This window comes from Protomyctophum parallelum, assembly GCF_964188405.1.
Source record: "Protomyctophum parallelum genome assembly, chromosome: 13".
In the NCBI taxonomy this organism is placed as follows: domain Eukaryota; kingdom Metazoa; phylum Chordata; class Actinopteri; order Myctophiformes; family Myctophidae; genus Protomyctophum; species Protomyctophum parallelum.
The window spans coordinates 23,952,388-23,967,248 of NC_139708.1; the positions used below are offsets into that span (position 1 = coordinate 23,952,388).

At 43.6% G+C, this 14,861-nt stretch overlaps 1 protein-coding gene across 1 annotated transcript in view; it reads right to left on the bottom strand.

Moving 5' to 3' along the window:
• Positions 1–206: 206 nt before the first annotated feature.
• Positions 207–14,861, bottom strand: part of ngfra (nerve growth factor receptor a (TNFR superfamily, member 16)) — a 36,635-nt gene continuing 21,980 nt past the window's right edge. Inside the window, exons 4-6 of the mRNA XM_083779411.1 lie at positions 8,106–8,346; positions 6,566–6,762; positions 207–891 (exon numbers count right to left, since the gene is read on the bottom strand). Coding sequence (XP_083635537.1) covers positions 839–891; positions 6,566–6,762; positions 8,106–8,346 — 491 coding nt within the window. The 3' untranslated portion in view covers positions 207–838. The remainder of the gene's footprint in view (positions 892–6,565; positions 6,763–8,105; positions 8,347–14,861) is intronic.

Here is a 14,861-nt window from a genome sequence, read left to right on the forward strand (position 1 = left end):
GTATTTAGAGTGCGGGGTCTGCGCCTCTGCGGGACACACACTGGCAGCCGGAGGGTACACGGAGTGGTAGAAAGTGACACGCTGAGATAGAGAGACAGAGTGAACACGCACGCACGCACGCACGCACGCACGCACGCACACGCACACAAAACGCAGATAAACGTTCTTCCTATTTTACCTTTTAGGCACAGACATGTCATGGCTTGTGATGGCTCACGTGTGAGACACAACGGACAGCAAAGAAAAGGGGTCCAAGGACATGAGCTTGGCGCTGAGCGTCAGCACTATATACTGTACGTACAGTACACTGTGTGCGACTGGAATATTCATTGGATTGGGAGGTTTTGTGGCGCGTGGACGGATGGGATATCCGCAGCTCTGCAGATTGAGTGATATACAGTAGTTGGTGGTTGATATTGCCATAGAGGTTGTATCCAAGCACAAACAAACACGGAACAAACACACACACACGGATGTACGTACGCACCCCCTCACACACACGTGCGCACCCCCTGCACACACACACACACACACACACACACACACACACACACACACACACACACACACACACACACACACACAAAGAGTCAGACTGTGGTTTGCCCAGGGTTAGTCCATCGCTGGGAGGTCCCTGCACTCCCTACAGGGAGAGGTGCACATTTTTCAGGCCACCTGCCCCCATTTGGCCACTTCAGGCGTCACAACGGGTGACATCCTGATTTATTGTCCAGTCAGTTCGTATTACATGCGTCCCCCATCATCATCATCCAATGAGTCCACAGCTATACACTATACTGTTCCCCTCTCCCATGTCTTCATCGACTCCTCCTCTTCATCAGACTCCATGAGGAATAGTGCCAGGCTGGGGGGCCCCGTCCACCCTCACCACTAGAAGAGAGAGAGAGAGAGAGACATAAAGTGTCATGTTCACAAGACCATTTGTTGTGCTGTTGAAATTGCAGTGGTCGCCGCAGTCAGTAGACTTGGTGTGTTCATAAGAGTACAATTAATGTATATACAACCAAATGACCTTCTTGGTCGATTTGTTTACAATGTTACTGTGTACAAGTGTAATGAAATACACACTGTCGATCTGTTCGGTACAAGAGAATATTTGTTGAAGGAGGCAACATTCTTCCCTTTGGTTGTACGGCTGTACAGCCTGTAAATAGTAAATAAGATAAGAGAAACCCAACAAGCTTCTAATTATCTAAAACTGAAACCCTTTACTTTTTGTGGTAAAAGCACTAAAACCTACTTCTTTCCTCCTTGGTCCCCTCTCTCCATTCTTCCCTTTCTGTATTTCCTGGAAAATGACACGATGGGAACTATGCACAAAAACGAATTTAACCAAATCTTTACTTTAACAGTTTCCGTGCCGCGAATGGATTACTCCAGGTTAATGTCGCTGCCGTATCGGACATACCCGCCTTTTGTTTTATGTGTTTAATCCGCCGTAATGTAATGAATCAAAAGAAAATCCGTCTTTGTCGCGGAGTATGAGACTGGATGGCTTCGCTGTGATGACGAAACCGGAAATCGTCACATGCTGTGGGCTGCTAGGGCTTCTGGGAAATTGAGGCCAATGGAAATGCATTGGTTGCAACGCCTCATTGAAACCAATCTTGTGTGCGTCTTCCGGGTGCACCAAGATGGTGGATGCTACACACAGATCATAACAAACCACGGGAGCTTTTTTTGATGGATTTTCGCGGATTAAAAGCCCAAATAATTCAGCGTATGCTCTAAAGGTAATACAACAATCTCGGCAGTGAAGGGGGGTTGATTAAAATGCGGGTTAATCGTAAAAAACAGTCAAACTGTTAAACTGTGATGTGAACTGTGTGTGTGTGTGTGTGTGTGTGTGTGTGTGTGTGTGTGTGTGTGTGTGTGTGTGTGTGTGTGTGTGTGTGTGTGTGTGTGTGTGTGTGTGTGTGTGTGTGTGTGTGTGTGTGTGTGTGTGTGTGTGTGCGTGCGTGCGTGCGTGCGTGCGTGCGTGCGTGCGTGCGTGCGCACGATTTTCTAAGCAACCTTCTGCTCACAAGCCTTTTTCTGTCCTCTAAGCAAATGCCTACGTACGCCATTTGAATGCCCTCTGCACGAAAGCGCTGTGGAACCCCCTATTTGCCACACTCTTCCCTGTAGGGGGCCCCGTGGGGTTATACTCTCTCGTCCCAACCAGCTAAACTGGAATCATTAGCAGGATAAGGACCGGAGACAAATGCTCTCTTTTGACAGAAACCCCGCAACCTGTCTTCCATTGAGCGATGCCATGGAAACGCCAATGGAATGCAGTGGTGTTTTTTACCTCCAGGCTGCACTGGTTGTTTTTCTGGTCTTGATCACTGCATCCCTGTTGCAAGCAGGGACACAGGGTCTCGCATACAAGAGCGCCCTGTTAAGTCTTAAGTGTTAATTTAACTGAGAGTTTAAAAATGGAATGAATGTCTTGATTTTAAAAGTTCAAGGGTCTTATTTTGTTGACTGAATTGCAGCATGACGTCATGCCAGGGTTTCTGCTTGTGTGCAGAAACATGGGCTGAATTCATATCCCTCACTCCCTCCCTCCCTCTGTTCCTTCATTCATCAATATATCCCTCCTTCCATTCTCATGCTCTTAATCCCTATTCCCTACCTCCCTAACCTCGCCATCCGCTCTCTAGCTCTCCGTCCAACCAACCATCCATCCCATCTCTCTCTCTCTCTCTCTCCTTTCATTCTTTCATAACACACTGTTTTATAAGTGCGTATTGACATCGATGTGGTCTACAGGTCCTCTCCGTGTCCACATTGATTCTGTCCAGTGCCCACACTCTTCTCCTTCCTCCTTCCTGTTTAGATCTCCCACATCTCCTCTCTTCATCGCTCACACACTGACACTGCAGCGTTGGAATATGGGACACTTCCTGACTGTACTCGTGGCGCACGCACACACACACACACACACCCGCACGGTCACATGTACACATGTCACGCACACACATTGTCCCCATGACAACAAGTCCCTGATGGTGACCTTCTAGTCTTTTCACCATCAACATTAACTGGAAACGCTGATTGCATCCAAAGCCACCCTGCTGATTCACTGTAGATTGGTTCGACATGCGTCCGCACTTCGGACTAGCGCCTGCTCCCGTGCTTGCGGTTATGGTTGGGTTAGGGTTTGAGGTGGGTTGTCGTTTTTCGTACCAATGACTAGTCGGACCAAACACATGCACTCTACACATGTAGTCCTCATCTACAGTAGAACTGAATGCAACAGGGAGCGTTGAGCAATACTGTGAAACGCAACCTGTTCTTGGTGCTTGATTACCGTGCCATTATAAAAGCTGAACAGACTTCAGATTTGACCCCAGGTTTATTTAACCTCTTGGCATTCAAACACACCCATCCACAACTCCATATAGTACACAACACAAGCTGTCGTTCTGTGTTGTCTGCTCATGCATACAGAGACGTTGTTTGACTGAGATCAGTGTCATAGTCCTATATTTTCACCTTTCACCTCCAATTGGCTGTTTGACAGAGTTTCTGTGACTCCAGAGGCTGTCCAACGGATAAGGGGTTAGAACCTTGTTTAAATGTTAAACACTCAATATGCGTCAATATGTGTCAAAAAGACAAATTGATCCTTTTAAAAGGAAACATCGCCTTCTGCATGCACCAGCAGTTCTTATCCGCTGGTGTGCCTTGCTATGAACTCCCTCTTGATGGGCATTTTTTTTATCACTCTATTTTTCTATTTTAAAAGCTTGTCCGACTGTTTTGACAACAGGTGTTCCAATTATTTTGGCCTGAGTAAAACATGGTTCATTTGAAACAGGAAACCCGTATGATTATTATGGAGTTATTGTGCATATTCTCACCCCCTTGGGTATTTTAACAAGTCTCCATTAGCTGTGAAGGACTAGCCCACAGCATGGGAGCAGTGGCTGTTTTTTTAATGGCTTCCGCACAAGCAGATAGTGCTAAAGCTAATTAGCACCCATTTAACGTTGATGCCGGATCCGATTTTAAAAGACAGTTGGCCTGAATTCCATCTCACAACACCAGCTAATGAGCCAATGAGACAAAAAAGATTTTGGACATAAAGGGACTGTCATCCTCGCAATAAACCAGTCACTTGTTAATCCGTGAGAAAGAATGCATTTCTTTATTCATTATTCCACTGGCTTTTTATTCTAATTTCTTTCCATTCATCTATCAAAAGGAAAAGGATTTTTTTTCCCACACCAGGAAACTGGTATCTGACACCATAGCAAGATCCACATCAGAACTTGTTAGTTTAGCACACTAATAAATATCTTCAAGGCTCTCAAAAGTGTAGAATAGAGAATAGAGAAAGAGATTGAATGAAGGATGGTGGAACTCTGACTTTGAAGAACCTCTTCATTGTCTTTGTAAGAGTCAGTCCTGTTTCTCTGCAACCACTTTCAACCTGGCATCCATATTTTGGATGTGCCACTATAGACCGATTCCGTAGCGGGTCTCATGGTCGCAGCCTACGTATTTCCTGTAGGCGGACTCGACGTAGCTGCGGGGGTAAAACCCTCACCAGGCGCACGTCTTCCACTACAGTGAACGGCAGAGTGACTGATGTTAGTTTGCCTCAAACTTTACTCCTTTACCTGCTTTTTTACTAACACTAACATTACAAAGATGCCCAGAACATCGAGATGAACCTGTGTAGTTTATGGCTGCTCCAACAGTAGTGGCAACATAAAAAATAAAAAAAACGGAATGTCAAAATATCCACAGTGGTGGCTGAGACCAGAGCCATTGAGTAATGGTTGAGACAAAGCAGTGAAAGGTCCTGAAAGATACATAATTTCAGTCTTACCCAATACCCAATCTTTCTGTTTTATGAACACAAGGCTGCTGTATTTTATACCTCATACTAAGCATTTAAAGTATGAGGTATAAAGTACAGCAGCCTTGTGTTAATAAAACAGAAATATTTGGTATTGGGTAAGACTGGCGTTATGTATCTTTCACTGCTTCGTCTCAACCATTACTCAATGGCTCTGGTCTCCGCCACCGAGGTGGATATTAGACATTCCGTTTTTATTTTATTTTTATGTTGCCACTACTGTTGTTACGTAGCTTATTCCTCTCACAAAGACAGAAACAATGAGAATCATTTTGGTGGAACTATAGCCCAAATATATACAGTATTATGATCATCTATTAGAGTCTTTAAGACTTTTTCAGAAGCGCAGTTCTGCTTTCACCATCCATCTTGGAAATTAATTAATCTGTTTAAGCTGTTTGTATCAACATTAACCTTACAGTCCAGACCTTACATCACAGCAATCAACTTACAAGGGCTTGCCTGCCTTGCAGCGCTCTATTGACATAAGGATATGCTTACACCCTAAATACGTCCTACTCACACACTAGATGTAAATACACACACTAGATGTAAATATAGATGAAACATGTGTAGCTACATTCTTTACATGTTATCCATTTGATACATACACTGGAATAGACCAAGAAACACTGCCAACTATAAGCCCTTATTAGCCCTTCATTCTAATAATATGTCAAGCTTTGAGTTTAGTCACTTATATAGAGGCAAATATATACATACTGTAGACATCTGCCATCTTTACAAAACTACCCGACTAATCTCACAAATCTCCTACACAGGCAATAGGCAATATATCATTTAAATACTGTATGTGGTGACAAAAATATCACACTGGCATTATGGCCCACATATCTGGTGAGCAGTAAGTGTCAGGAGGTCAGGTTCTTGACAGCCACAGGCATTAAAATGTCACCTTTTAAGGCTGTTTTACAATATATCATTTAAATACTGTATGTGTTGACAAAAATATCACACTGGCATTATGGCCCACATATCTGGTGAGCAGTATGTGTCAGGAGGTCAGGTTCTTGACAGCCACAGGCATTAAAATGTCACTTTTTAAGGCTGTTTTACACTGCTCAGACAAGTGTCTGTCGACAGTGTCTGCCAACAAAAATAATGGATTCTCAAAGAAAAAAAGGAAGATTTTTTGTCTTTCTTTCTTTTTCTTTCTTTTTTCTTTTACAGATTCACGTAAAAAAATATGTGTATATATAAGTGTATACAATATTGTTTATTTTAAAATGAGGGGAAAACCCCTTTTTGTTTGTTTTTTGTTGCATCCATCACATCACTTGTTTTTTCTTTGGACAATCCACAGTATAATTTTTGTCGCCCCCACGACATCGTGCCTCGGAAACCCAGACGTTTTTATTTCCAGGGAGAAAAGAAAAGTCTGGGTCCGAGTCCACTTCAATTTGGCATAGAGTAGCGCAAACGTCGATCACTCTCTACTGATTTCTGATCGTCTGCACCTTTGTAAAATTGACGCACACACGCACACCCGTACACACACACACACACACACACACTCCTCTATCTCTCTCTCTGTCGCTCTAATTAATTAGTCTCATGTCCAGCAGCTGCGCACAGTTTCTCCTGGCGGATCCTGCCGGGAGCTGCCTATGCCATAGAAAGCATAGGTGAGTTCCACGCTAGTTGTCAACAGACATCATGAAAAGGCCTTACCTATCTGCTCCTGTGTGTGGGAACGTGACGGTGGAGCCTGGACCTGAGCCTGGGCCTGCAGATGCTCCTGCAGACTCTGGCTGTCCACTGAGATGCCGCTGTCGCTGTGGAGCTTCTCGCCCTCCGGGGTCACCGTCTGATTGGCGGTGGCCGCGCGGTTGTTGGCCGCCTGTTTGTTCTGCTTACAGCTGTTCCACCTGATGAGGGTGTTATGCAGAATAGAAGGCAGATCGAATAAGAACAGCGATATATATTTTTTAACCTTTATTTAACCAGTAAAAACCACATTGAGACTGAAGTCTCTTTTACAAGTGTGAACTGGCCAAGACAAGAGGCAAAATAAGTGACACAGCTCTGCCAGTAACAAAAGATACACAACAAAATAACAGGACAGACATACAATGCTCATAAATACAGTACCCACTACCGAAGAAGCTCAAAGGGAGAACAGGAACGCGACCAATAAGGACTAATAAATAAAAACTAAGCAACGGAAATTGCTAGTAGACTAAAAAGCAAGCAGACATTTGCTATACGTCAAAGCAGGAGCAATGTATGGGAAGTGTGCGATATATGGGGTGGTGGTTCCGCCACATATACTGCACTGACCACACGACCGACCCTCCATTGTACATATACTCTCTCTCTTCACTGTCCTAAAGCTGAGATGCAGAAACAATACAAATATCCTATTGTGCTGAATATAAGACTAAAAAACGGGTGTCGTATTATCGTCGTATTATAATCGGAGACTATTTTTTTTTTCATTCAAATCTAAAATGACACAGATGCTTTACCGGTTTTAATTGGTTAAAATAAATAGTGAAGATGAGGTATTATGTGGATGAGCAACGTCGACAATAATACTCCAATGACATACAGTGAAAGTTCTAACAAATCTGCAATATGTTTATACATGGAAATAAATACGAGTGGGGAATTATCCAGATGTGAGGAACATTGCGTGATGGGGCTTGATAAATATAGCTCTCAAATTTCACCCTGGTCAGCATTTTTCAAGCAATCAATGGTCATCCTGAACTTGTTTACTTGCTACGCTGTGTTTGAAGCCTGTGCACTGTCCTTGTGTGTCTGCATGAGTACATGCATGGGTGAGTGTGTATATGTCTTTGTGCATGTACATTATATGTGTGTTTATTGTGCTCTCAAGTGTTGCAACCTTCTGTGTTTTAACAAAGCCAAAAACCAAACAGAAGCATTGTGGTGTATTTCAGTTTCAGAGTCTATTCATGTGGTGGAACTGGGTCAAGGTTTCGCCCCCTCAACCAGGACAGGCCTGAATATTTCCCAGGGCATCTGCTTCTCAGTGCTGTACCGTGACTGTGGCCTTCTTTAGCCCGGGGGCTACATCAGTCTTTACCAACAACACCCTCCATGGCAGGCGGCAGCCAGCTTCTTCACTATTCAACCCCTGTGTCTTATATTACCCACTCCCCCGTAGCCACATGAGAGATGCAGGAGTCGGCCACACACACATGTGCCGAGCCACATCTCTCCCACCGTTTCTCTCCAAACTGACCTCTTGAAGACAATGTACGCCACCAGTCCCACGACCACAGCGGCCAGGATGGAGCAGTAGATGGGGATGAGGTTTTCGTTGAAGCCGTGGCCGAGGAAGCGAGGGGAGCCGGGGCTAGCGGTGGTAGTGTCTCCCCCCGGCGGTGGGCTGTTGGAGCCGTCGGGGAGGAATTCGCTCTCTGTAAAGGAGGGAGGTGACGGGCTAAGGTCCATGGTAGAGGTGTACGTCGGAAGCAGAGGATCTGTTTGGAGTAGAAGAGAGGAGAACATCAATGAGACAAGAGAACAATTGCGTCTCATAGAAGTTCGTGAACATCTTTTGCTAAATAAATGGTGGCAGATAGAAAGATCTGTTTACTTAATTCTATGTGTACGTTTTCGGTAATCGTTGAATCTAATTCCAACTGATGGTGATGTAACTAAAATACATACAGTTACAATAGATACAGTAGATTCAAACCACATATCACACTTTTGTATAACCTACACAGATGTTCACCACCTACAGAAACAAACAGCCAGGGTAGAATAGAGTGTATAGACTAGGAACTGACTTCTGAGATCAGATAGATCACCAACATAAGGGGCCTGCATGGAGCAAAAAAAAATGGGGGTGTTTTGAATAAAGAATAAACAGAATACATATAGGTATGTTATGAAGTTCCATCCTTCAAATGTCTTATTTGTCTGTCTTATCTTGATGAATTTGAGTCGTGGGAGATTAGGGCTGCCCATACATACACTCTGTATGTGCGCAGAGCCTAGAAATTCCTCGCTATACACCCGCTGAACATCATGTGTTCAGATGAGAGACAATGCCATATATTATAGTCACAGATGCTACTTGGCAGCTGTAGTGACAGAGATTCTAGCCTTGGGAGAGACAAATAAATTATGTGGTGTTATAATGAAGAGAGATACTTTCATATACAGTACTAGTACTGTAGTACTTTAACCCATTTTGGGCGGGAACCCCTTTTGGTGTTAGCATTATGCTATGCTTTAGCTATTGAAAAATAGCAGATCTACAAGCTCATAGGCTATTTTTGAAAAATCGACTGACAGAAACATAGCTTTTTCAGAAAACTGACATTTTCAAACAGACATTTTTAGAATCTGATCTCAGGTCAGAATTGGTTAAGTACAGTATGCATCTTAGTTATGACGGCTTGTCTTACAGGGTCTTATCAATGCCCCGAACGAGACCAACATTATGTCAAAACATTGGTAAACCTTGTAATATAGTTGCTTTGCATCGTGGTATATAGCCTACGACTGTGCGACTTCTTTTTCCGTCACACTTGATTCTTTCACTGCGGTCGGCACGTCTCCAATAATGCTGTGTGTTCCTCCCCTTGTCCTGACAGGGGCTTGTGTTGCCACGTCCCTGACCAGATGTCTCTGATACACAATACACATGTGACGGCTGTTTCTAATAGGCAGATGGGTTCTGGCGCTGAGATGGCTATTTGGAGCAAGAGGAGGAATGCTCCTTGAAGTGTGTGTGTGTGTGTGTGTGTGTGTGTGTGTGTGTGTGAGGGTGTGTGTGTGTGTGTGTGTGTGTGTGTGTGTGTGTGTGTGTGTGTGTGTGTGTGTGTGTGTGTGTGTGTGGGGGGGGGTAGATAGATATGTGATATTTCACTCAGTCATTCAGTCATTCAGTCACTCACTCACTCACTCACTCACTCACTCATTTATCAATTGGCTTCCTGCACAGTCCTCATCTGTGACTAATTTTGACTTTTTTCATGTCATTTGAAAGCAGGGAATCATAGCTTCAAATTGACATATTGGTTGTTCAGTTTGACCCACCAGTTTTGGAGATATGGCTTATAGAGTAATGTCTTGCAGAAAACAGCGAGTTGAGAAAACAGGCTTGAAAGGTTCACTTCTGTGGTCTCTAAGATTAAACCTAGCTGCATGTTTAAGCATTTAGTTCATATTTACGATTTCAGCTCTGACACTTATTTCAGATATGCTCTATAGTATGTGAAGAGTCTGCCTGTGCTATAAACTCATTTTCTCCTCTGGTGAAAAGCTGGAATTTGCGCGATGGCAGTCTCTCAATCAAATCTGGTCACATCTGTTTCATAGTGAAACTGTGATCTATGCATCATGACACCGTGGCCATGTGGATGCGTGTAGTACAAAGTCTGGGGCTTTAGAGAGGTCACTGTACACTGAGCCTCCCCCTTTTGCCGAGGACAGGAGGAGCGGGAACAGCGCTGTGCTACTGGAAGGCTCTGGTTTCTGTCACGGCTACGCTTGTGAAGAAAAATAGTCCCATTTCCTCTTTCTACAGTGCGTCAACCGCATTAATGATCCTGGGTAATTTTCCATGTTGCCGGGACACATGCCCACCCTGACGGTTGCACAACAAGAAGCAGTTTATCTGTTCATGGCTATCGTGGCTATATAGGTGTCTTATATCCAAGGAGTGCACGTGTGTTTGGTCTGACATACAGTACTAACAGTCCTACAGTCATGAGTCCGACACCCAAAACGAAACATATGAAGCAACATGTTAGTTTTAACCCGCCACGGGTTAGTTGTGACCTGCCACGCATGTCGGGAGCCACTGTTTAGTTTTAACCCACCGTGGGTTAGTTGTAACCGGCCGCGCATGTCGTGACTTGTGAGCGACGACGGTGTTGTCGGACTAATGCCTGTCGGGGGCTGTTAGTATGTCTAACAGACGTATGCACCCGATATACCCAAGTCCATTCAGTCTGCCCCGCTTTTGTATAAAGGAACAGTGAAGGATCGTGCTACACTCGTATACAAGAAAGCATACAGTCTGCATATTTTTCCATTTCCCCCTGAGGCCACACAACACATCAGCCCAGAGTAGAACAGGCCTATCCGGCCAAACCAAAACTTCCTGGTGGGAATGAATCCTGTTGCAGGCACCGGTTCAGAGTCAAGACGTGAGCCAGTGATCTCCAAGCAGAATCAACCCACGGCTGGCGCCCTGTTGCTGCTCCTCTGTGGATTCTTACTGGCTCACATATGGGCTTAACCCTGTGGAGACTCTGAGAGGCTCACGCCAAGGCCAAGGTTACTACGGTATCCCACCCATAATGGGGCGGTCATCCTGCAGTGTCTACTGTATATCAGCTGTGTGATGGGGTCCCTCATGAAAAATACTTGCACAGTAAAATCTTCAGTGTTCATTTAACTCTGAGAGTGAACAATTGGATCCATAAGGGTGCAAAACAAACTCAACTACTAGTTAGAGAACATTTTGCTAAATATGTGGCAAATCTGCAAAAAAATAATGCTTACCACTAGCTTTCTTAACTCCCTTGGGAAACGTTGTGACAGCTGCTGAAAGTTGGGGTACCATAAACATCCAATATAAGGCTTTGGACACTGAGGGCTGGATTTTGAAGATGCGTTTTACAATTGGGTAATACATAAATTGCCCTCGCTCTGCGCAATATCGTATTATGAAAGGGATATCGGCCCGTGTTGAACGCACACACATATGGCATACGGCGTTCCTGAATATTTTAGCAGTGTCCATATGTTAATTATTTTCGCTTTGCGCAATTTGCTATTAAGCCCCTTGACCTAAAAACACTCAGCGCATAACGATTAGACGTGGGTCTGACCACCTCATAAACGCAAAAAGCACTGTTTGATTTTACACTTGAGCGGCTCTGGGAGGCTGCTGGAGTGTTGCCATGTCTGTTTATTATAAGCGGCTTCTTTTTCTGTAAAGTTGCTTGTAAATATTGGTAGTTGTAGCCTACTAGTTGTGGTTGCTTTTCTTGTTTCTAAAGTGGTTATTTGGGCTTTTCTCCTAATGTTGTTTAAACCAGTGATCCTCACACAGCACATTCCCATGTCAAGGATCCCCAGATGAATGCATTTGCCCAACTAAGGACGGCTAATCCAAAAATGTAATTACATTTTTCCAAGATTACTTTTGAAAATAGCAGATCTATACCAGCTCACAATGCATCACATTCATTCATTAAAACTATGAACTCTGACTGCAGGGGGATATATATAATCATTATAACAATGTGCAAGAACATATTTAAAAAGAAGGAAGAACTTTATATTTGTGGACAATCAAAATATGTTTTTTTATTTTAATGTGGTGTCATTAAAATTAATCTGGATATGGCAGACTCACTATCTAGAAAATAAAAACATGGCACTTCATTTAAAATAGGTTACAGACCCCGGTTATATGCGCTTATCTTTATAGACCTATTTACTTGTTTCTATGAGACATGGCAACAGCCTCTTTTTGCGTCTTTTTTTTGTAAAATGTTGAGAAGTTATTTATTATTAATTAGAAACGGCCATAATTCTTTCATTTCTCAACCTTCTCAACCCGATTCAAGTCTTCTTCAATAAAATGCTAAGAGCGAAGACCATATACCATCGGGGCCACAGGCACAGCATTAAGCAGCAGCATTCAACTCATTCCTTCATCATGACTTGAATGAAATAAAATATAATAAACGTTATTTTACTGGTGTTTTTCAATAGAAACAAATTATTTTGAGGCATAAAGGTGACAGCATGCAGTGCAATAGGAATAATTAACCCAAATGTGACAAAGTCATGTCATGTCTTCTATGGTGCCAGCCTGAAGAAATGTAATACCACGATCCCCAAAGTGCGCATTCCGTATGTGACATCAGCTGACTGGTAAAGAGAATAGTACGGACATGTTGATTGGGTACATCTCAAACACTCCTTAAACACACCCATGACTAATTCAAAGCCGTTTTGCGCAATCCACGGGGTGTCGAAAGCGCTTCTTAACCCAAAATTGCAATATGACATACCACACGCCCCCAGCTCATAAAACTGTAATATGATTAGTAATATTATTTGAACTGTTTAATAGAGCCCTATATTTTCACTGACGAGGCAGATTGTCGGGTTTCTTCACATTGATTTGTTGCATAATTTGCATATTGATTGCATATTGAAAGGTCCGACGGGACCTTGATGGACTATCTACACTACAGGATGTGGACGTACTGTATTTGCAGGGTTCTGCTGCTCCCCCAGAGTCATTCGTTTACCCGGCCGTTTCCTTCACAATGACGGGGCATTCCTACCGTCTATTGGTTTACTGAAACTGTAGAGAATACCGTCCAAGAGCAGACAAACACGGCACATGTGCATGCCATTCTTAGAAACACAAAAATAATGCACAGCCTATTTAAAGCTGCGCTATTGATTCGGGTCTGTCTAAAAGGAGGGAGCGTCCGCGAGAGCACTCTATGGGTGTCTGCATTACATGCGTTTCTTGACCTTTCTTTGGAAGTAGTCAGGTTTCCTCAGCAGTACCATACATCATCTGGCTAATGCAGGGCCGGCTAATGGAGTTAGCGATGGAACATGAGCTTCCAAATAGGATAATACTGTATGCAAAGGTATGAAGGTGTGAATGCAGTGTGTGAAGACTGTCTGGCCCTGCCATATACAATACGTCAAAGACAAACGGTCTCCTCCGCTACAGATGGAAACCCTGGTTCCCTGCCTTAGCAGAGTGACTTATCTCACTTCTCTCTTTTGTTTTGGGGGGCGCTATCCCCTCCTATGTCCAGCTTTGAGGGTTTGTGTAAAAACAAACATTGTCCTAACACAAACATCGAATGCCATTGACAATGAATGGCCAGTTTTGAGTGTTTGTGCAACTGCCAACGCAAACATTGAATGACAATGCATGGCCAGCTTTGAGTGATTGTGTGAAAACACAAATAATTGAAGACGAAGGCGAGGACGCAAATTGTGATAGGCCGGAATGAGATGATGTATGATGATTAATGATGATAACTGTGCATGATTTTTTTTTTTTTTTTATTATTATTATTTCTTTGTGCCACACACACACACTGCCAGCCTTGGAGCAAAGAATGTTCACACTGCTCAGACATCAGTCGTACCGTATAGGAGCCAGTGGGTGAGTTATGACGGTCTCTCTCATCCTGAGCCTCCAGGGAGTCTGCTTCATGTCACAGTCACACTGACTCAACACAGCTACAGTATACCACGGATCTGTCTTCTGTCTAGCTTTCTTTCTTTCTTTGTGTGTCTTTCTTGCGCTCTTTTTCACTCACTCTCAGTCTTTGTTTCTGTGTTTCTGTTTCTCACTCTGCCTCACCTCTCTCTAGCACTCCCTGCCACTCTCCCATGCTCTCTTTTACTTTCTCTATTTTTCTGTTATACTTGCTCTCTCTCATCACTTGCTTCCATTATTTCTCTCTCTTTCAATCCATGTTATTCCATTCTCTCGCTCTGCACCTCTCTTTGACCCCCCCTCCCCTCTCTCTCTCTTTCTTAATCTCTCTGTCACTCAATTTTCAATTGAATTTCAATTCCAAGGAGCTTTATTGCCATGAGAAAACATACGTTCACATTTCCAAAGCAAAATTATCTCTGTCTGTCTCTCGCTCTGCACCTCTCTTTGACCCCCCCTCCTCTCTCTCTCTCTCTCTCTCTCTCTGTGGCTGATAGGCTGGCTGTAGATCAGGTGATAAACCTGTGTCTCCAGGCTCTGCTTGCCTCAGTGGGTCGGGAGTTGAACCCTGACAAGGCGGTGGTGCTTTAACAATTTTCATTGGTGTTTAAGTGAATTCAAGACGGCCCTGAAATGCATAAAAAGCATGCCAGGGTTTTACAAGAGCACCACTGTGTGCAGGGAGATGTGTTTATTAGTGGGTGTGGAGGAGAAAAAACAAGGTTTAATTTTTATTTGCCATTAAGGTCTTTACGGTGGAGTTAA